General features: G+C 55.6%; 9 protein-coding genes across 9 annotated transcripts; 4 read left to right on the plus strand and 5 right to left on the minus strand.

The window, feature by feature from the left end:
* Nucleotides 1–66: 66 nt before the first annotated feature.
* LTR77_001010 (uncharacterized protein) lies at nt 67–672 on the plus strand (the record flags this gene model as incomplete). The annotated part of the gene is made up of 2 exons (XM_064798274.1): nt 67–92; nt 147–672. 2 exons carry the CDS (start codon nt 67–69, stop codon nt 670–672), a joined length of 552 nt encoding a protein of 183 aa, XP_064664508.1.
* A 368-nt stretch (nt 673–1,040) lies between these two features.
* LTR77_001011 (uncharacterized protein) lies at nt 1,041–2,000 on the minus strand (the record flags this gene model as incomplete). Its single annotated transcript, XM_064798275.1, has 2 exons — nt 1,041–1,544; nt 1,602–2,000. 2 exons carry the CDS (start codon nt 1,998–2,000, stop codon nt 1,041–1,043), a joined length of 903 nt encoding a protein of 300 aa, XP_064664509.1.
* Nucleotides 2,001–2,878: 878 nt separating this feature from the next.
* PKH1 (serine/threonine protein kinase) lies at nt 2,879–5,595 on the plus strand (the record flags this gene model as incomplete). The annotated part of the gene is made up of 2 exons (XM_064798276.1): nt 2,879–5,176; nt 5,227–5,595. The coding sequence occupies 2 exons, from the start codon at nt 2,879–2,881 to the stop codon at nt 5,593–5,595; spliced, it is 2,667 nt and encodes an 888-aa protein (XP_064664510.1).
* Nucleotides 5,596–6,153: 558 nt separating this feature from the next.
* Nucleotides 6,154–7,694, plus strand: LTR77_001013 (uncharacterized protein; the record flags this gene model as incomplete). The annotated part of the gene is made up of 2 exons (XM_064798277.1): nt 6,154–6,530; nt 6,629–7,694. The coding sequence occupies 2 exons, from the start codon at nt 6,154–6,156 to the stop codon at nt 7,692–7,694; spliced, it is 1,443 nt and encodes a 480-aa protein (XP_064664511.1).
* Nucleotides 7,695–8,059: 365 nt separating this feature from the next.
* On the minus strand, nt 8,060–11,227 carry LTR77_001014 (uncharacterized protein; the record flags this gene model as incomplete). Its single annotated transcript, XM_064798278.1, has 1 exon — nt 8,060–11,227. The coding sequence occupies one exon, from the start codon at nt 11,225–11,227 to the stop codon at nt 8,060–8,062; it is 3,168 nt and encodes a 1,055-aa protein (XP_064664512.1).
* Nucleotides 11,228–11,799: 572 nt separating this feature from the next.
* Nucleotides 11,800–14,787, plus strand: LTR77_001015 (uncharacterized protein; the record flags this gene model as incomplete). Its single annotated transcript, XM_064798279.1, has 1 exon — nt 11,800–14,787. One exon carries the CDS (start codon nt 11,800–11,802, stop codon nt 14,785–14,787), a length of 2,988 nt encoding a protein of 995 aa, XP_064664513.1.
* A 972-nt stretch (nt 14,788–15,759) lies between these two features.
* LTR77_001016 (uncharacterized protein) lies at nt 15,760–17,754 on the minus strand (the record flags this gene model as incomplete). Its single annotated transcript, XM_064798280.1, has 1 exon — nt 15,760–17,754. The coding sequence occupies one exon, from the start codon at nt 17,752–17,754 to the stop codon at nt 15,760–15,762; it is 1,995 nt and encodes a 664-aa protein (XP_064664514.1).
* Nucleotides 17,755–17,969: 215 nt separating this feature from the next.
* On the minus strand, nt 17,970–18,910 carry LTR77_001017 (uncharacterized protein; the record flags this gene model as incomplete). The annotated part of the gene is made up of 2 exons (XM_064798281.1): nt 17,970–18,851; nt 18,908–18,910. The coding sequence occupies 2 exons, from the start codon at nt 18,908–18,910 to the stop codon at nt 17,970–17,972; spliced, it is 885 nt and encodes a 294-aa protein (XP_064664515.1).
* A 472-nt stretch (nt 18,911–19,382) lies between these two features.
* Nucleotides 19,383–21,447, minus strand: LTR77_001018 (uncharacterized protein; the record flags this gene model as incomplete). Its single annotated transcript, XM_064798282.1, has 3 exons — nt 19,383–21,101; nt 21,194–21,267; nt 21,330–21,447. The coding sequence occupies 3 exons, from the start codon at nt 21,445–21,447 to the stop codon at nt 19,383–19,385; spliced, it is 1,911 nt and encodes a 636-aa protein (XP_064664516.1).
* Between the last annotated feature and the right edge of the window lie 58 nt (nt 21,448–21,505).

Raw genomic sequence — 21,505 nt, forward strand, 5'->3', positions numbered from 1 at the left:
AAGTCGGGTTAGACTGCAGCAAGCAGACTATACGGAGAGTGGTCATATCCCCCTTGGGTTAACAGGATGGATACCATCCAGTATCTTGACCTGTGAGCATCCTTCAATTTCCACACGGACGAACACTGGCTGACGTTGTAGCGCAGGAACGGGAAACTCGTCAGATCGACTTTCGAAGAGTACAACGCGCGCTACGCCCAACTCCAGTCGATGTCGACGCCACAAGCACCGCTACCAGGCCATGGCCACCCACCACCACAGGGAAACGTATCGCTGCTCGCTCCTCCCTCGACCCGAGCATCGCCAAGGAACATCGCCCCCCGTCCACCTCAAGCAGCGTCTACCGACGTTGCTGCTCATCCGACTCAAACAGCACCACACAACAGCCCGTCCCCGGCCGTCATCCCTCCACCCTCCAGGCCATCCACACCCGACCCCCACCCCTTAAACGAGCACAAAGCCACCACCCTCGTCCGCGCCATCTACGCCCGCTTCCCCCCCCACCACTCCCACCCGCACCCTCTTCGACGCCTCCTGCGCCTCATTCAACAACGGCACCACCAACGAAGTCGAGTTCTACATGTCCCTCTACCGCCTCCTGCACACCAACAACGCCATCGACCTGATCCCGATGCTGCAGACGCTGATGCCGAAGGGGTGGCAGGGGAGTGATGTCGAGTGGTTGGAGTGGGAGATTGAGCGGGAGGTTAGGCGGAAGGGGACGTTGAGGTGGTTGGGGGTGGGGGTTACCAAGTTGGTGAAGAAGGGGAAGGGGGAGAGGAGGGGGGTGGTGAAGTTGCCTGTGAGGGTTGGGCCAGGGGCGGGGAAGCGGAAGAGGGAATAGATGGTCACGTTGTTGGGACGGGTATTGGTTGAGATGTACAGACTCGCAATGCTCGAATATGAACTCCTCCTGTATCGACAGCAGCATGTTGGTAGAAGAGGTAGAGGCTGCACCAATGATCCATGCAGTCCTAATGTTTCAGCGAGCTGCAGTTCAATTCGAACGATTGTCCCAAGCATCACCAGCAGCATGATGCCTATAGCACGACCCCCCTTGGATACTCGTGATACCCGCACGTGTTGGAGACGTACATTGGAACTTTTGGTCCGAGCAGCTTGGCGATGTCCATTTGACGTTTGCTCAGCTCCAGCACAAACTCAGAGTTGATCTCCTCCCCTACTGCCTCTTCATTGAGCCATTCTCGACTGCCGGCAAATGTGTAGATGTCGACCAACAGCCTTTTCAGTTGTGATCCAACTGGGACATTGGCGTAGATAAGATTCGTCAGCCGGGTATCGAAAACGCCAGAAGTGCGCAGTTTGTGTATGATGGAATCGATGATCGCGTCTTTGAACGGCGCGTCAAAGAAGCGCTCACCCAGGATGTACGCGCGGGCGAGAAGTTGATACTCGCTGGAGTCCTTGGGGCCGTCACCGAAGCTGTTGGGTGCAATATCTCCCCTGTAGACGAAGTGCTGGTACAGCTCGACCGTCTCTGGAAGATCGTCGGGTAGTGTGATGGCCCGCTCACGTGCCTCCTTCTAGTCTTTGCTAAGAGCGACTCGTATGAATTCAGAATTGGCGGCGAGGAGGCTTGCATGGAACGCAAAGTCTTGCTGCTCGACTTTCCCCGCCCGCAATGTGACCGTGGGAGGGCGGAAGGCCACCATGGTATGCGAAGATGTCCTGCGAGAAGCGGCGAAGGCGAGGTCTTTCGAGTCGTAGCGAGGAACTGTGGCCCACGCTAGGGCCTCTGCTGCCTCGAAACTGAAGTTCGTCCTGGAAGAGTTGTGTCGGTAGACCCCACGACCACCGTTCGAGTAGTCGTGCAGCCTCAGTTCTTCGAAGGAGAAATTCCTGTAGGCTGGCATGGCACTGATGCTGTGGAACTCGGTGGCAGCATGCTCGTTCGACGCTTCGGCAGTGATACCTTGGGAGGTGAATTTGCAGGTGTCGGGCACCTGGTTTGAAGGCTGTGACTGCGCCGTTCCGGCCATGCCGTCGACCTGTTGAGTTGGTGCGGGCGGTGGAAAAGTGACAGCCTGGTGCTTGGGAAGAAGTCGTAATGGAAGCGTTTGGTGGCGTTGTGAAGTGTGGCGGCCGTCACGTGGCTGTCGAACATGGCACATGAGTTGCACCTCTGGACGTCCAGGGGGAGGTTCCGTCAAGGATCGTAAGATATGGAGTTCCTTTTCTGAATCATAGGCATGGGAACTGCTGGAAGACACAAGGCGATGTGGCATACTGAGAGTCAACAAGCTGCACGTAGCAGACCTCCTGGGGCTGAATCACAGTTCACAGCTGCATACCATGTACATGTACTTCCCTTGTCATCCACGTTGTCGTGCCTTGCAGGCATGCACGCTGTCTCAACGGCCATGCAGTATCTTGGGACTGTCTTGTCCGCAAGCTGGGACTTTGGAGATACGAATTACCAACGGTCAGATAAGTCCTCGACCTGCCCGACATGCGTTCATCGTTGCCCGGAGTGACGAAGGCGAGACTTGGGAAGACATGTTGCAGTCGCCTGCGGGAGGAAGTAGGAGAATACGTAGATGGCTGACGGCGGATCCTCGGCACGAGCCAGTCACGAGGTGTACCTGGAACTTCTATATCGAGCTCGAGTATGAGAAGCCCGCGTAAGCCGTTGTACCACTGTACACGTGTGGAAGGCGTGCATGCATGGCAAGGCAGCACAATACCTACACCTCAATACCTTATATAACCCTCCTACTGACGAGCCTGTCGCACCCCGACTCCGCTGCGCTTTCCCGCTCCGCCTACGCTCGCTAAGGCAGATGCCGCCCGTCGCTCGCTCCCGGCTGTGCACACCTTGTAGTCCCATTGCTGGCTGGAGGAGATATCAGAGCCAGGCATGAGCGGGGACTTGTCATTGAGCGGCGCGCTGGGCGGTCTGCGTATCGCCAACCCGGACGAAGAGCAGGAAGAAGCTGTGCTATCACCCATAACATCCACATCCACCCCGGCACATCCCTCGAGTACACAACCGCCCCCTCCGTCCTCACACTCTTCTGATACGATCACGCAACTGCAACAGCCCGCTCTGCTGCCAGGTCTGTCACACGCCAGCCCGGAGGAGGAGAATGGCTCCCTAGGATTCAACCCCAACACCTACGCAATACAGGAAGATGTCCGACCGCCGATATCATCACAACAATACCGCCCTCCGAACAGCCCCATCCCCGACGATGGCTCGCAGACACGTCGATTAGCCCACCGGCAGAGTCTACCCCTGAACTATCAAGCCCAGCAGCAGATGCAGTACCCCGTGCACTCTTCGAATTACAACCAGCAGATGCGGAACCCAGGTCCGCTGCAAACCTCATTCACTCGTCCGACAAGCGGCATGTATCAGCTTCCAAACACCTCCTCGAGCTCACAAAGCTCATACCGATATCGGGATGAATTGGGTTCTTCGCACAGTGGAATGAGCGGGTTGGAGAGGCACGGCTCGACTTCTGCAAGAAACATGCTGGGTGGACAGGTGCCTCAGAGGCAAAGTAGCAGATCGTACCGGCAGGAACAGAACGGTGGGAATGGTCCGCTACCGCCACGGAGAAATTCCAGGCGGATACGGGCGCCTACGAATGGCTCGGCGGCTGGATATGACGCTGCCAATGCGTATGCAGGGTCGGCGCCGCTACCTTCAAATGCCGAAGAATGGCGGGATAGAGGAGCTGCGGTTGGGGCGAGACAAGAGACGGACAGCAATGGACAAGTTCAGACGCGCGTCGTAAAGAAGGGCGTGAAGGACTTCAACTTCGGCCGGACACTCGGCGAGGGATCATACTCTACAGTCTTGGCTGCTACGGACAGGCAGAATCAAAAAGAGTACGCGATAAAGGTCCTGGACAAGCGGCACATCATCAAGGAGAAGAAGGTGAAGTACGTGAACATCGAAAGAGACACTCTGAACAGACTGACGGAGCACCCTGGGATCGTTCGACTGTACTACACCTTCCAAGATGAGCGGTCGCTGTACTTTGTGCTCGACTTGGCATCGGGTGGTGAGCTTTTAGGAGTGCTGAAGAAGCTGGGATCATTTGACATTGAATGTACACAGTTCTATGGTGCTCAGATACTGGACAGTGTAGCATACATGCACTCGAGGGGAGTCATTCACCGAGATCTGAAGCCGGAGAATGTGCTACTGGATAGGAACATGCACACCAAGATTACTGATTTTGGCACTGCAAAAATTCTACCAGACCCGGCGGCGAGCGGCAGTGGGCTGGACGTCGTGCCTGGAAGTCCAACCGACGGAGCGGACAACGACCGAGCAAACTCTTTCGTTGGCACGGCAGAGTATGTCAGCCCAGAGCTGCTCAATCGATCGAATGCTTGCAAGGCTTCGGACCTGTGGGCATTCGGATGCATCATCTACCAGCTCATTGCAGGACGACCACCGTTCAAGGCTGCCAATGAGTACCTCACCTTCCAGAAGATCCTAAGCCTTCAATACACCTTTCCGGACGGCTTTCCACCGGCAGCACGGGATCTCGTGGAAAGACTTCTCGTGCTGGATCCCGCGCATCGATTACCGATCGAACATATCAAGAATCACGAGTTCTTTGACGGTATACAGTGGGGCAAGAATCTATGGCGAAACCCTCCTCCTCACCTGAAGCCATACATCGCACCGACCTCGACGTCTACACCGATCAAGCTGAATGGTGCCGGCGACGCCGCGGGAGCTGCGGGCGCAGCACTGGCAAACGCCGCGCAACAGCAAGCATCTCAATCACAAGTGCAGGTACCCCAGCCACGACCGCAGTTGCGAGGTGTGACCGATCTACCTCCACCCAGTCAGCTTGACATTGACTGGTCGCCTGTTCTCACACACAATAATGAGCGCATTCTCAAGCTTGGCAACCTCGTCATTTGCTCAACACATCAGGAAAAGAGTCCAACGGGCAAGAATGGCGATCCACCAACTCCATCAGAGAAGCCCAGGTTTCGGTTGTTCGGCGGCAATACCGCCGGCAAGAAGCGCGAGCGACTGGTGCTCATCACTAGCAGTGCACGTGTCATCATTGCAGCCGCAGGCGGCAACGACAAGAAGGCCAAGATGGACGTCAACTGCCTCAACACCGGCGCGCTCTGGACCCCTTTCACAGACGCCCGAGGCCTGACTGCGTTCCAGATCGACACGGTAAGCATCCCACCCTACCCCTTGTACTTACAGCGACTGACAAACCCCAGCGCGAACGCCACATCACCTTCGAAGACCCCCGCGCCACCACCGCCGACCCGGCGGGAAGCAAATACAGCACGCAAGAATGGCTCGACGCGCTGGACAACGCGAAGGAAATCGCCATCGCCACCTCCACGGCCGGCAGCGCCTCCTACGCAGGGGGTAAGAGCACGTACTCCTCCGTCTCCAGCCCTGCGGACTCGATGGGTGCGGACGCCGCGATGCCGATGTCGGGTCCCAGCGCGGAGAGGCATCATATGATGCGGCATACGCTGCGCAAGAGCCATACTGATGGCGGTGATGGAGGAGAGAGTCTGAAGGGGAGGAAGCGGTTTAGCAAGCGGCATAGTAAGAGTGGGCTTGCTGCTGTCTTCTAGAAACATGTCCAGTGGCTTATCTTTGTCCGAGGGAGATGGCGTTTTCGGTTGGGCAATGGGGATTATACAGCCTTCGCGACGGTCTTTTGCATAACGACTTTGACGACATTCTGGAAATACAGCCTAACGCAGCGGGTGCTGGTGTTCTTTTTTGCAATTCTTCCGATCATGAGCGCGGCATTATTTGGTCTTGCGGTGGGGGTTTGAGTGGTTGAGTGGTTGTGGTGGATGTTTGCATTTTTGGGTGGAGGGTGGGCGGGAGAGTATGGAATACAGAGTGAGGGACTTGGTGGATGGGGATGTATTGATAGTGGGTGCGAGGTGAAATGGAATGGAATGGCAATACCTGGTTGGCAACACAGGGCCACGGTCCGCTTCTCGTGCGATCTCTCCAGCCCTGTAGTTGATGCGCATTGGACAGCTCTACTCACCGGCTTGCTTAGAGCTCTGGCGTGCAGGACTCACGCCACCATCTACACCTTTCTCTCTTTTTGTGTGGTATTTGCTGATTTTGAGCGTTCGAAGAAGCCATGTCAAGTCTGTTGTTCTGTCGAAGCAATGCGGCTTCTCAACGTGCACACGCTGCAATTCAAGGAGTTCTTCGACCACCAGGTCCCGCCCTACGGTATACTTTCACACCGATGGAGCGATGACGAGATCACTTTCAAGGACTTCCGCAAGGGCCGAAGGAAGGAAGCAGCAGGGTACAAGAAGGTCCTGGACTTCTGTGCCTTCGTCAAGAAACGAAAGATCTTTGATCTTGCGTCACCATCACAGGAGCGTCCAGACGATGTCGAGGATGGCGACGGCCAAGGCGGGACTCCTGTCAATCCCATTGCTGAGGAGTCACTTGAGTGGATCTGGGTGGACACGATGTGTATCAATAAACAAAGTAGTCAGGAGCTGTCCGAGGCTATTAACTCCATGTTCACTTGGTGAGTTGACGACCTGTAGACCTTTGCACTCTATTCAAGACGTCCGCGACAAACGCATTTGGCATGAGCTAACGGGTCCTTCTTTGGGCGTCTGTAAGGTATCAAGAAGCGAAAGAATGCTACGTCTACATGAACGACGTTGCGCCCAACGCATCCACGCCACCTTATCTCTTCTGGAATGCTTTCGACTCCAGCGAATGGTTCAACAGAGGCTGGACGCTGCAGGAGCTGCTTGCTCCCTCGACGGTGGTATTTTGTGACCGGACGTGGGAGGTTTTTGGCCATCTAGGGACGGCCGCTGACTCCGAAGAATACGTTGAACGGGTTCCAGGGTCCGGTATTCTTGGTTTCCCGCTAAACGAACGCATCTCCAGGATCACCGGCATCCAGCTCGAGTACCTTTCCCATGACTTGTCTGTGGCATCGGCAACCATCGCACGTCGCATGAGCTGGGCCGCTCACCGTCAGACCACCAGACTTGAGGATAGAGCGTACAGCCTGATGGGTCTATTCGATGTCAACATGCCTCTGCTGTACGGGGAAGGCCCAAAGGCACTGCTCCGTCTCCAGGAAGAAATCATCAAGAGCTCTTACGACCGCTCCATCTTCCCCTGGCGATACGACAATCCCGATGCAGAGAGCACCGGCGTCCTAGCTCCAGACGTCAAATGCTTCCAGCACTGCGGCGACGTAATCTACAAGCCTTCGGTGCTCGATAGAGTTCCCTTCGCCATGTCCAATCTTGGTCTTCACATCAGGCTCTCGGGAAGAGAGCTCGATATCGGTCTGCCCCCAGGCGGATATTCGCGCAGCAAACTCTTCATCGCTATCCTACACGGATGTGTTAGAGAATTGGACGGAGGCAGGTTTGGGTACATGAACCTTATCATACTGCAGTGCCAGCACGGTTGGGGTCCAAAGTCGTTGAGGTCACGACTGAACTGCCTACCTCATGGAGCTCCTGAGTTTGGACGACTGTCGGCTCGTCTCACGGGTGATACGAAGGAGACTCAACTCTACATCAAGGTCTGGGGCGACAGAATCAGGGAGAGGGAGCGAAAGCGCGGTGACGCCTGCCGCGAGTGTCTTGAGGCGGAGCGGAGGATCATCGGTCAGCTAGGCTTGCCTCGCTCAGTGGGCGCACAACCACCACGCACCGAGTGATGAGAAGTGTCCCGTCTCTGGGTTCTGCCGTCATTGACCGCTTGGTAAATCGCCAGACATTCCGTTCTCACTCATACCGACCGGTTCACGCCCCATATCAGCCATCGAGGGGCCGCGCGGGTCAACGCGCCTTACGAATCATGCTCGAAGCATGAGTGGGACGATGAAAATTCGAACGATGCTGAATCAAGCACAACCAGGCCCGGCATCAATGACAATGTACAACAAGGTTTAGGTCTGAGTCTACAGTATAGGGACGAGCTCTAGAAAATGCTCACTTGGGTATCTTGCTTGACTCCGGTCCTTCCTGGACAACAAAGCAGTCTCCAACACATCATGGCGCAACGAAGCTTACTACAGCCTCGTTAGCCCTCACTCTCCTCCCAGCTCTCCTCCCACCCAGACCTGCGCCTCCTCTCCCAAACCACCCTCTCAGCCGCCATCTTCCTCCTCCTCTCCACCTCCGCAGCCTCCTTCTCCGCAGTCAAAATGTTGGCGCTTACACAGTTCCCCAGCGCCTTCACCACAAAGTCCCTCTCGATCTTGCCCCGAGGTGACCTAAGCCCTAACCAGTCGCTGAACACCAGATCATCTCCATGTCGACCACTGATCAAGCCTCGATACTTCTTCGCTTCCGAGTCGCCAATAAAGTCCACCTCGCCACTTTTCATGGATTCGATGTAGTGGGCTGGCACAAGGACCTGCATGAAGGCGTCGACGACGTGGGCGTGCTGCTCGGTGAACTTCCATCGAAATTGGGTCACGCATTGAAGCTCCTTGCCGATGAGATTCTCCAGCGCGTACGGCAACGGCCCCGTCTTGGGCACGATTGAATCGGATTTGCCGCTCGTGCAGGAGTTCAATAAGCGGTGCAGTGTCCGCATGTGCGCCATAGTCCAGGGATGCTGATCGCTGAGGACGCCGTACCGACTTCGGATGTGAGCGCGCAGAGAGCGAGGGTACTCTGGTTCGGGAGGCTGCTCGACGAGTGTGGGTCCCGACGGTCTGACGACAGCGGACCAGAAGTTAGTGCTGAGACGTGAGAAGATGCCGCCTTGCGCCTGGTCTTCTGTTGTGGTACGCTTCTTGCCAACGAGTGTTACCGAAGGAGGAGACTTCGCCTGCGCCGCTTGAGATGAAACGGCATGGTTGGCGAATAGTGGTGGATACGCCTTCTTTGGTGCCAGCAAGTCAGAAGTGCCAGCAGAGTCGTTGAACTTGACGCTAATCTTCTGAGGTGACTCAAGATTGAGGTGCTCCTCATAGCTGCGGCTCGGCTGCTCTCCTTCCTCCTCCTCCTCCAACTCCTCCTCCTCCAACTCCTCCTCCTCGTCGTCTTCTTGCTCAATCTCCTCAGTCTCAGTCTCGGGATGCACCGATGAGCCTTCGTAGGCATCATCTGCAATCTCGGAGACATGAGACTGACTGCTTTCACTGGAATGCGGGCTGTGAGAAGCAGCGCCCTGCCACTCATTGCGTAGGTTGCTGGTGCTCTTCTGATGCGTCGCCTGACTCATCTCGCTCAAGATCTGGCGTTGGTCACTGTCCTTGCTGCTGAAGCTATCGAGCGAGTCTTCTGTCTTTGACGGTTCATCGGCGCCCTCTTGCCCTCTGGTAGTCATTCGACTCCGCCGTGATACGTACGTCCTACCGACAATTGCTCTCCGAACAGGCTGTACATCCGAGCTTGTCGAAGCACTTTCACCAAGCCTACTGCTCTTGAACAGGCTCTTTCTAAGCGGACTGCTGATGAGCTTCTCTTTTTGCCCAGCAAGAGCTGGTCGTGACGGTGCCCTTGGAGCCTGCGTAGAGATGCGATCGTTCGGTCCAGCGGCATCTTTGGTCTGGGCTAGTGAGGTGTTTTTGTGTGACCCCTCGAGGTTTAGCAGATCGCTCAAGTCCATAGCCTTCTGCTTCTGTCCCACTCTCGGCCTCCTGGGCCTTTGGTAGATGTTGGGAAGATTTCGTTGCCAGAACACGCCTGTATCTTCCCCATCAGGACTCGTAACGCCAGACTCGGAGTCTGAGAGACCACTAGTCGCTTCACCGCGTGTTGGCAAGGTCGGTCTACTGTCTGTCTCCAGGACGTCGTTGTGAAGCTGCGTGTCTGCAGCATCCGGCTGGGTCAAAGAGATGTCGTATTCCTCCATATCTCCATCCTGGTCCCCAGAGATTTGTTCGGAACCGTCGTCGCTGCTCTCAGGTGGCGTGAGTACACCAGCACTACTCCTGCTCCCAGCAGCTTCGCCGTCCGTGGACGCAGCGGAGACCTTGCGGTCCGCCACAAGGTCGTGAGCTGGGGAGTCGACATATGAAAAGTCCGCGCCAGACGTCCTCCGCCATGTACGAGGGATCTCAGGCCTTGGAGGTTTTAATGGCTGATCAGAGAATAGGTCTTCGAGTTGTGGCGGACGCGATTCAGGTCGCATGGCCGGCATTCGGTGACTCTGTTCTTGGTCTTCGTCGAGTGACCGGGACGCCTCTTCGGCCCAGATGTCCAGTTCACCGCCAGTACCACCATCGTCCTCCCCGTGTATGTCCCCGTCCTCGCGATCGTCATCTGCTCCGAGATCCGCATCTTCGTTGACCACGGTGCTTCGACTCGCAGCTGCCTCCTCAACCCCCGAAGCTTGAGGTTGCGTCCGCTCGAACGACTCACTACCGATGGGATCGTTCGAAACTGGCGTAGGATGGGACTGCCTTGCAGCGAAGTTCGAGCTTCTCTGGAAGTCCGAATTGTACTGCGCCTGCTTCATCGCACTAGATTGGATTTTGGCTTCTTCGGCCTGGTGAGCAATGTTTGGATACTCCACCGGAAGCTGCTGGCGAGAAGACCGGTTAACATGAGCAACGGGTGGCGATGAAGGCATGTAGCTGACGCTCGCAACACTCTTTTCGATTCCAGAGTTGTCGATGAGCGATGTGTTCTGCTTCAAGCTTTCAAGCTCGTCCACGGAGATCATGGTGAAGTCTTCGTTGGCTACTGTCATGTCGCTCTGTAGATTGCGAGGGTCCACGGACTGCTCATCTTCGTCTTCAGACTCCTCGCTGAGGGTGAGCTGCTTCGAAATGACTGGCCCGCCGTTCGGTTGCCGCGATTTCTGAATGCTTCGTGTTGCAGAAGAAGCTCTGTGCTCATGGTCGGTACCTGGCGAGCGACGCTTGTTAGGCGACGACATCTCCTCCTGCAACTTCTGAGACATCTGAATCTGTCCGGCTGGTGTGCCATGTCTTCCTCCAGCAATCCATCCATCACTGTCCGTCTCCTGCGATGCCCGCACCGTCCTGCGAATAGGCGTGCCCTTCCTCTTCCTCTGTGGCCGCTTGACCTCTAACTCGCTCTCATCGTCTGCGATCGCTTTTGACTTCCCACTGCTCCGCTTCACCGGACTGCTACTCATGCCGCCCTTCAAAGGCACTCTCGTTGTCCTCGTCCTCCGCTTCGCCGGGCTTCCTCCGTCCTGCGGTTCAGCCTCGACTGTGACCTTGATGCGCCAAGGACTACCACCGTCGCCAGGCTTGCCTGCGTCCATGATGAACGATTTCGACGGCGACTCGACGTTGTTTGACCGTGGTACGAGGGTTCGCGATCTCCTTCCGACTTGATTCCGTGTTCGTGTTGCTGGAGGCGGAGAAGGTTGTATGAGAGGATCCGGCGATGTAGAGCGTTCGCTGTACGACATCTCGGCTTTGCGGTTGTGGATGCGACTGTACTCTTCTGTCTATCCGCCTGGTGAATTGGGATCGTGTTGTGTATCGATTCAAGGCGGGCTGTTTATCGTTGTCCTCGTTCGCTTCATTCGTTCAGGGAGTATTGTTGAAGCAGAGACTGCTATGCCGTTGGCATACTGAAGCAGATCCGGTCAGCGCCGTTGGCTTCGAAAAGAAGAACGAACAGTATACAAATGATAGTAGTCCGGGTTTGAGATCTCAGTGCGGTGCTTTACACGGTGACACGTGAAAGTGTCGAATCTGGCCTAGCGTGGTTGCTACGGGTGGCCGAGGGGGCAACGTTCTTCAACAGCCGCCACCTCACTTGCTCACAGCAGCCTTGGATATACCATCAAATGAACTGGCTCACATGGCTCGATAACATATAATTACCATGGGAATCCACGGCTTGTTCGCTCAGATTGGACATGGACAGCGGATTTCCTTGGCCAAGCTGTCCGCGCAGTACTACACAACGAACAACCGGCCCTTCCGCCTTGCGATCGACATCAGCATATGGCTCTTTCAGATACAGTCTGGGAAAGGCGGCTCCAACCCAGCCTTACGGACTTTCTACTATCGGCTTCTCCGACTACTCAGCTTGAACATCCACCCACTGTTTGTTTTTGATGGTCCAAACAAGCCCCTCTTCAAGCGGAACAAGAAGGTCGGCGGACCCGGCGTTCGAGTCGCGAGCGTCCCGGAGTTCCTGGCAAAGCAGCTTCTGAAGCAATTCGGCTATCCATGGCACGTGGCACCCGGGGAGGCGGAAGCAGAATGTGCGCTGCTACAGCGCGAGGGCATTGTGGATGCTGTTCTGAGTGAGGACGTCGATACGTTGATGTTTGGATCTGGTGTCACATTACGAAACTGGACTGCCGAGAACACAACGAAAACGCCTACCCACGTTGACGTGCACCGAGCTGACGAAACGAAGTCAAAAAGCGGACTCGACCCCAATGGCATGATTCTGGTTGCTTTAATGAGCGGAGGCGACTACCTGCCGGAAGGCATTCCTGGATGTGGACCTAAGCTGGCTTGTGATGCTGCGAGGGCTGGCTTCGGCAATGATCTCTGTGCTTTGGGAAGGAAAGATGCTGCAGGACTTGACGGATGGAGGGACAGGCTACGCCACGAAGTCAAAACGAATGAGTCAAAGCTGTTCAAACGACGTAACGCAAGTCTTGTCATCCCAGACGACTTTCCCAACCGCGAAGTCCTTGGCTTTTACACCCATCCCTGCGTTTCGACTGCCGAGAAGCTGGCCCGCTTGAGACAGGAACTGAAGTGGGATCAGCCGATGGATTTCGCAGCTCTGAGAAGTTTTGCTGGGGATGCATTCGACTGGAGATGCATTGGCGGTGCGAAGAAGTTTATCAAGAATCTTGCTCCAGCTCTGCTTATCCGTGAGTTTCGATTGCGTGGCGCTGCAGTCGAGCAGCTAGAATTGGGGGCACAAGAAGAGAGGGAGCATGAGATGATCTTGGCAATCCATGGCCAGCGAAATCACAAAACCCTCGATGGTGAGCTGGAGTACCGGATATCGTTCGTCCCTGAGAAGTTCGTGCCTATCGACTTGAGCATTGAAGATGAAGACGACGAGATCGTTCCAGCTGGCGGGCCAGAAGATGACACAAGTGATGCCGAGTCTGACTTCATGCAGCTGCCCTCCAGCACGCAGGACGAGAACGGTGAGGAGGCACCCAAATCACCAAAGAAACGCAACTTCAAGCCATACGATCCATCTCAGCCAGAGAAGCTGTGGATCCAGCGAACATTCTTGCAAATCGGCTGCCCGCTGCTGGTCGAGGACTTCGAATCGACGAGCAAAGATCCGAAGGAGTTCTTGAAGCAGAGACGGCAAGCTCGCGCCGTCGGCAAGGGCAGTCTGAACATGCACTCAGCAAAGCCGAGAGCGAAGAAGTCGAAGGCTAAAGCAAACGATATGCCGGCAAATGCCATCATGAACTACGCGAGGGTCACAAAGCCTGGCAGTGGACGTCAGCCGAAAGACAAGAGCCAGGATCCGATGCCTTCGTCGCTCAACGGGGCGAGTGGCAGCGAAGGCTTAAGCGAGAAAGAGTTCGCCGCTGTTGCGACATTCAAGCTGCCATCCACACAGATCCCAGCAGATTTATATCTGCCTGCAAGCAATCGGGCGGGCGCCTCGGAAACCGTTGAAGTGCTGGATCTGGCCATGTCTAGTCCGGCCGCAGTTCGTCCGAAGGCTCACCAGGATACCAGCTCAGCGCACTCGTCCTCCGCAGCTGCCCTTGCACCAAGAAATGCTAATGCAAGTCGCAATGCGCCGTCTCAAGGTCGCGATATCGAGATGGAGAAGACGCTGAAAAGGACCAATAAGAAGAGACCCCCGCCTGATTTCTCCTCGCCAGCATTGAGCCAAAGAACTATATTCTCCTACTACCCGCCTTCGCCTCGCAAGCCGAAGGAAGTTGTCGCTCGGCAGGAGCCGGACATAGTGGACTTGCTTTCATCGCCCACAATCAATCGCAGTCCCCTTCACAAGGCTCCCAGCGATTTCGGCAGTGCAGGAAGCCGGCCACTCACCCCGACACCACCAAATATCAGGTCACAGTTTGTTCGCACTGCAACCACCATCGCAGATCCAGAGCTCGACTACTCGCCTGGTAAGCTCCCGGATACCGTGACTAAAAGGCGGAAGAAGGGTGCTCTCAAGCGTTGGCAGACTGAGCCGGCGATTGGACCTACCGACGACGGAGACGGTCTGTTTGTTTCCCCAGCCAGGCCGAGCACTCCGTCCGGACTTGCCGGTGGATTCGGTCGTCCAATCGAGATCGATAGTCCGGCCTCCGACGATGGTGACCTCGCCAGTCCATCTGCTTTCCTTCGTCCGCATCGCGGCTCGACGGATGTGGGCGGCGGCTTCCTTCTGCCTGATGAAGATGGCGATCTGACTCCGAGGCCGGTGCATCGACACAGTGCGGATCTAGTTCCTGCTGCGCAACCAGAGGTGGAAGAACGTGCGAGTCAAAGTCATCCTCCGCCGCTTCCAGATCTAGACGATGATGAGGAAGAGCTGCCGCCCATATTGGAGCTTCCGGCGAGGGAGATTACGGCGAAACCGACCACATCTATGCCGTCTCACTCAGCACCCAGCGCCCGACGCTCGCCTCGTGCACAGGCTTCAGCCACCCAGCCCATCCGCAAGTCACCGCGACAGCATGTTCTGAAGAAGCGCATCCACCTCCGAGAAAGCTTGGAGGGCTCATGGAAAACGGTGGATGCGGAGGCGATTGACATGACGGGTGATGGCAGCGGATGGAAGAACAGCGGCGGTAAAGCGAAGCTGCAGGGCTGGAGGAAGAGCGGTGTTGAGGTTTTGGATTTGACTGGAGCGTGACGACTTGTTGATAGCGACTGTGATACCCCTAGGATACGTATGAATGATACAGCGGCTTGTGCTTGACACTTTTCATTCGCCGTTCCTAACTTGTCTTATTGAGTGTAATTGACGATCAGGCTTGACTCGGAACTCGACAGCAGAGACCATCGATTACAGCTAAAACCCACGAGAGCCAATAAGATGTGCACATATGATCAACAACCGCATAACATGATGTAGCCACTGTCATTGGTCATGCTGACAGCCATTGAGCCTATGTCGAGGGATTCACGGCGGTGAACGTTCCCGTATTTTCAACGCAATGGCCGTCGACCTCTTACTGCATGGAGGAGTGTGTGAATTCCTTCCGCCATCACACGCGCTTGTGGAAGGCCCACTTGATCTGTGCCCAGCCACCGGCGCCGTGCGCGTAGCGATCGATGTCGTCTGCACACCGTCAGTGCTATCTCATCAATCAATGGGTCCTCTGACAAATGGTATGCGGGACAAGGCGGCTTGGTGACCTTAGATAACTGGTGTCACATTGCTACGTGCACTGGCCAGCCTCGTTGTTGGAAGGGGAACGTGCTCGACGTCGCTATCGAGCGTGACGTCCGGCAGCGGCTGGTGGTACTACACTTGCAGGGTGAAGAGACCAGGTCATTCATAGACCTTCGCCGCGCGCCTACGGCGATGGCGGTCGGAGTAACGACAGTTATGTCGATGTGGCGGAGAACGCTGGCTGCTGGTAGTCAGGCGTTCATTGCAGCAAAGTCGGAGGCGTGGTCGCATTTGTTCCCACCCGGACGGTCAGGCTATTGCGGACTCGAGTTATGGGAGCGTCTTGTCAGTTGGCAGCTTTGGGAGACTCGAGCATGCTGAAGAGGACCTCCAGCTGTTAGCCAGAAGTATTGGATGATCGGTACGACAAGGGTGGCAGTTGGCGCAAGATCTTTTCATTCATCTTAGATGCCATATACTCTTCCCTTCTCACGCAGCAGCAGCCGCCCTTTCACCCAGCCTCCCTACCCCGTACACTCCCTCCTCAACTTCCTCACTCTTATCCCCACTCTCCCCCTTCCCCTGCGCCTCCGCCCAAGCCCCCTCAACATTCCTCCTCACCGCCCCGCCCTTTTCCTCCCACCCATTAATCTTCTCCCCCTCATCCTCCGCAACCTGCAGCACATCCCAGCACCGCCAATCCCCCACGCCCGCCAGGGCCACGGACAAATTTTCCAGCGTGCCGAAACGCGGTAGCCAGCCCAACGGACGCATTTCTGTGAAATGGCGGTAGGACCATTCTAGGAGTTCGAGGCCGCGGGCGCGGAGTTTGGACGAGCGGTCGGGGGGTTCTGTTTCGGCGGCGGTTCGGAGGTGGTGCAGGCCGGCGCGCATGAAGAGGAGGATGAGGCGGTCGTAGGTTAGAGCTGTGGGCGGGACTCGCAGGGCAAGCAGCTCGGACACGAGGAAGGAGGCTTGTTGTTCGTCCGGCGGCTCGGCGTTCCTGCAGCCTTTGAGAAGCAGATTGAAGGTCTCGATGTTCGCGAAGGACTTTTGTGCGCCTCCTGACAAGGGAGCGAAGGTGTGGATCTGTTTGTAGAGTTTCATGGCGTCGGCGAGATTGCCCTGCTCCACGTAGCTTTCAATGATGACGTTGAGGGCTGCGATAGGGATTTTGCGACCTTGCCGGTGAAGCTCGCGGAAGACGGTGATGGCTTCCGGGGGAGTGTGAGGTTTGTCGCGCATGTATAGGAAGAGTGCTCGGGTCTCGGATGGGGTGGGCTCGACCTTCTCAAGAGCCATGATTGTGAGGATAGTCAGAGCGCGAGGAAGGTCAGGCGGGTCGGTAGCGAGGTATGTGCTGATGAGTAGCTCGTAGTGGATGGGCTGAAAAGTGGCGCTGCGTTTGCTGAGATGCGTGAAGACATCTGTGGCCATCTCTGCGTCCGCTGCTTGGGCTGACGTAGCAAGGACGTTGAGACAAATGCCTGATGCTGGGTTGATAAAGTGCTGTTCGACCTGCGCCTTCCAAGCTAGAGCGGTACCGGGATGGTGGCGGTTCTCGCTCGCCTTATCCAGAAAGAACATCCACAGGCTCCGACTGATGTTGATTTCGGAAGAATCTACCCGCTGTCGCATGATGCGATAAGCCTCCTGGACCTCGTTCGCCTCGCAGAGAATGTAGACAGCCATGTCCAGCAACCAGGGCGAGATCAGCATCTCATCCGCTCGCATCATGTCCAGCCTCAACAACGCCTGCTCGAACAATCCTTCCCTAAACAGCCCCGCCGCGACATCATGCGCCCCATCCTCCGACAATTGGATCCAGTTCTTCGTCATATACTCCAGTATATCTGCCCTGGTGATATGATCCGGATGCACCGCCAGCACTTTCAACCCAGCATGGCACGTCCCACTATCCGGCTGTATGCCATCCTTCTCCATGTCTGCTATCAACTCTCCAACCCTGAAGCCCATGCCATCCTCGTGCCCGACGTTGCTCAGTATCAACATGTTGTACAGCTGTATATTCGGCGGCTCCCTTCGTTCTCTCACCAATATCGTTGCCAGGTATCGACATAGCTTGACGTTGCCATCAATAGCTATGCCACGCATGTGGTCGTAGATAGCCAGGGTGGACTCGTTGCGCCAGTCTATGCTCGTTTCTGACAGCTGCTCCTCGGCTTTCCTCGTCTTCGATTTCTGCTTCCTTGGATGATGCTCTTCCGTAAGTCGCTCAGGAGCCGAAGTAGCGATAGGGTTTAGTACAGGCACATATCGGTCGGGAGTGGACGCTCCTATGTTCTGGTAGCGCTGTATTTCGGCATCGGTCTTCCGCCGCGCAGAACGGGGGGCTTGAAGGCATTGGAAAGTCGGACGTCGTGGGCGGGTGACAAGGCGCGCAGCCGCTCGCGACGTGCTGGTGGTCCATGAGGGACAGATGCATTGCCAGAGCGGATCGATTGCCAGTCGACTCGCGTTCATAGCATTGACGTGTTGTGTCGCGGAAGTTGCGATGGAAGCTTTGCGAGCTAATAGGTGAGGTCGGGGTTGGAGGATGACTAAGGCAAAATGGCCAAAGTGCTCCATAAGATGTATCCTCCTGCAAAAAGACACATTTTCAGAGCTAGAGTAGATGTATTTCTAGTCATTTACTAGGGCCTAAGTATACATTTAACCTCCTCCACCAGTGTATGCATCTAATCTACATTATACCCCACCCTACTCGTCCCCTTACTCCTCCCAATCTTCCTCACCGTCACCTTCCCACACTCCCCTGTCTCACCAACATGCGTACCACCACACGGATACACCTCCGCACCCACAATATTCACCACCCTGATCTTATCTTTCCTCGGTAGCTCCGTCTCCGCGATAGCATCCCACTCCTCATCCCCTGGTATCAGCCGTTCGAGATCGTGAGATTTAAAGTCGTCTTTGCTCCAGAACTGTACTTCGACCGGCATATGCTTGTCCACGTACTCGTTGACGCGCTCCTGGATCGGTTGTTTCTGGTCCCCCGGGATTGAGCCAGAGAACTCGCAGGCAGCGGAGTCGGGGAAGTGGGAGGCTTTGAGTTCATCGAAGCCTTCAATCTTGTTTTCCAGTAGATGTCGGACTGCGGCACCGAGGACGTGGCCGGCGGTGTGGAGGCGGGAACACAGAAGGCGCTTTTCCGCGTCGATGTGTTGAGTTACAGAGGAACCTTCTGTGAGTTCCTCTCGCTGCGGCGAATGGCCGGAAGGGAAGTGGCCGAAGTGCAGGACTACGGATGGGGCGGTAAAGGCGTGGCGAACCATGTTCACTTCGAAGGTGCTGGCGTCATCCTCTTCCGAAGTGGTGATCTTGCCGGCGTCTGAGGGCTGGCCGCCGCCCTGCGGGTGGAAAATCGTAGACTCGGTGATAAGGGCGTGAGTGGGACTGGGGTTGATGCTGCCGGGTTTGATGAGGCCTTGGTCTGCTTCCGGTAGGCTGTTGTATGCCTGGAGGGATAGAATGCTGGTATTGTTTGTCCGTAAAGAGCCGTCATAGTGGAACAGCAGCCGCGTCCGTGTAAGGTTTTGTAGTGACTGTGACTGAGCCTGCTTGTACACCCATTAGATTCGATGGGAAGATCGTAGGGTTGTGAGTACGTTACCATTATTGTCGTTGATGAGAAGAACCGCCGATACTGTAGTGCGCGAGAGATGGTGTTCTCCGTCAATTTCAATCTTGCAGTAGCGACAATCATGTGCAGCGGGAAAGTGAGAGAAACGATGTAGCTTTATGAATGAAAGAGCGGAAGTGCCATCAAAATTTGACACATGAAAGTGAATGGCGTGAATAGAAAGCGCATCGAAAGGTCGACTTGTGGGGGCGGCCACGCCCTTCGAAAGTGCACACCGAACAGTCACCGTTGAATATTGTATTGAGAATGTGTTATCCTTTGAGTAGTATCAGAGCTGAAGCATGCAGCCTTCATCATATTGTCAAAATGGTATAGAACAGGTCCAAGACGCCTTTACGCAACCATTGACCTGGCGCGAGTCCCTGCCACACTGGCTTCCCAAACACCGCTACCTCATTATCGAACAATCCATTATATCGTAACATCAACAAATCAAGACGAAGTCCTACATCCTCAAAACAGAATCCAGGCTCTGCCCCCGACACTGCCTGTCCCCAGAAGGCCGAGTTCGCAAAGTCTCCTCGCTCGCCCGCGGTGACATCTCCAGCACACTGCTTGTAGGAGTGTACCGAGTCCGCCTCGAGCAGTCTGAAGGTGGTGTGACCGGCGACTGTCGGCCTTGACTCTCTGAAGTTGACGGCGTGTACCCGTTCGCAACGCTGCTTGAGCTGTCTGTGTCGTATCCAGGTCGGGAGGTGTAGTCAGGAAGACTTTCTGAAAAATATGAAGGGAGTGTGTAGGTGCTCGCGGCTCTGGAGCGAGTGCTTTGAGGTCGAGAGGCGTATCGTGGTGGTGGAAGCGGCACCATCGAAGGCGGAGGGTCGTGTACGTTCGTAGCGACGGCGTACCGATGGTCATCCACTCGGACCAGACTCGAAACGATCTCGTGGGCATATCTCAGCTCGCGGAGCTCTGCCTCCATGACCTCACCCTTCTCTGCTTGGTCCAAATCCTGCTCGAGGAAGGAGTCTTGGAGAATGAGAGCTCGCTTCTCTTCGTAGTCACCTGGAATGGGATCATGCCTGCTGCCAAAGCAGTTGATGGTGTTGAGGAAGTTGTTCCACCGTTTCCGCATCAATGCCCGACGGGCTGCCCGCTTGTATGCTCGCGCGTTCCGCCTCTCCTCGAGATCTGCAGCACGCTCTCGTCGTCTCCTTACGGACATGCATCTCCGCTTGATGAATGCGATGATAGCCGTGATGCCGAGAAGGCCGGCCACTATCTGAACCGCTCGGAGGAATTGATTAGATGGATTGATGAGGTCGAACGACTGGTTGTAATAGGCAGCATGGAAGTCATAGTTGTCGCCCTTCGTCTGGATCAAAGGTATATTGGCGCTTTCCGCCAGGTGACTCTTCTCGCCTGTGCAGTTATGCGAACCCAGCCTCTGGTCCGGATGAAATGCAATGGACTTCTGCGTCCCTGAATTCTTCACTCGGGGGAAGCCATATGTAGGATCAGTCCGTACGCCGACCTTGTCACATATCCGCTGCAGAACAGCTCGAGCGGCACAGGTGACGCCGTCGCACTCCTTAACGAGGTGTTTAATACATAGCTTGTCGCGATCCTGCTTGAGTGTATAAGCGATTGCTTTCCGTCTTGCCGAGATTTGGACGTCGAGCTGATGCGCTTGGTGTTCGAGAAGGCGGAGTGTCTCTACCTCTCCTTCCAGATCAAAGTCATCGCTATGGCGGTCCTGCGGTTTCTCATCGTACTCGTCGCTGCGGGAGCTTTCTGCTTTCTCGTCCACCTCGGAGGCGTAGCTGAAACTTTCGGAGGAGGAAAAGTCTCTGTAAGCTCCAAAGGTGACCATTGGGGCGCCCTGTATGTGTGGTACCGCGGCGACAAGACGGTCCTCGGAAGAAGGCCGCATAATGAGGATAAAGCTGAACAACGTTGATGGTTCAAGATCGGAGAACTTCGCGACAAAGTTGACGTTCTGGGTTGGCCTTCCGTCTCCAAAAAGTGAAATGGGCGGCGAATCAACCACACCTTCCCAGGAGACGTCGACCTGACGAAGGGTAGAAGAAGAATCTGGCAGGTTAAGAGTTGTCGATGACTCGATCGCGTGTCCCTCGTTCCAGGTCAAGTGCAATGTCTTCCCACCTACGATCACCTCTGAGCTGGTGGGGTCGGGTGTAGGGTTGACCTGAATGTCAAAGACCTGAGGCATAAACACAGTTAGTATAAGGTCCAATACAATGTTCCTTGAGAGTGTTCTGCCTGCAATATGCCTTGGCAGTTACGTGGACTCACCAGAGACTCGTCAGCTTCTCCCGGTAAGCAGCCTGAGCAAGGTACGGAGAGAGTGGTGTGTCCCTCGCTGGCGCCTGAAGCATTGGTTAGTCTTTACTCGTTCAATGGCCGTTCTGTTGATTAGGTTTCAACACACTATAGTGCAACACCTCGATCTCTCTAGCCTCACTCGCGTCTCGATATAAGTAGTTCGTCGTCCCCGCCGCGGCAAGCCCAACCCACAGTCCAGTCGCAATCGCAAGGAAGCAGCGCATACTGCCCGCTCAGCAAACGACCGCGATTGAAGCGAAGGAAAAAAGCATTGTGAAAACA

Source organism: Saxophila tyrrhenica (assembly GCF_035928015.1).
Source record: "Saxophila tyrrhenica strain CCFEE 5935 chromosome Unknown scaffold_1, whole genome shotgun sequence".
In the NCBI taxonomy this organism is placed as follows: Eukaryota; Fungi; Ascomycota; class Dothideomycetes; order Mycosphaerellales; family Extremaceae; genus Saxophila; species Saxophila tyrrhenica.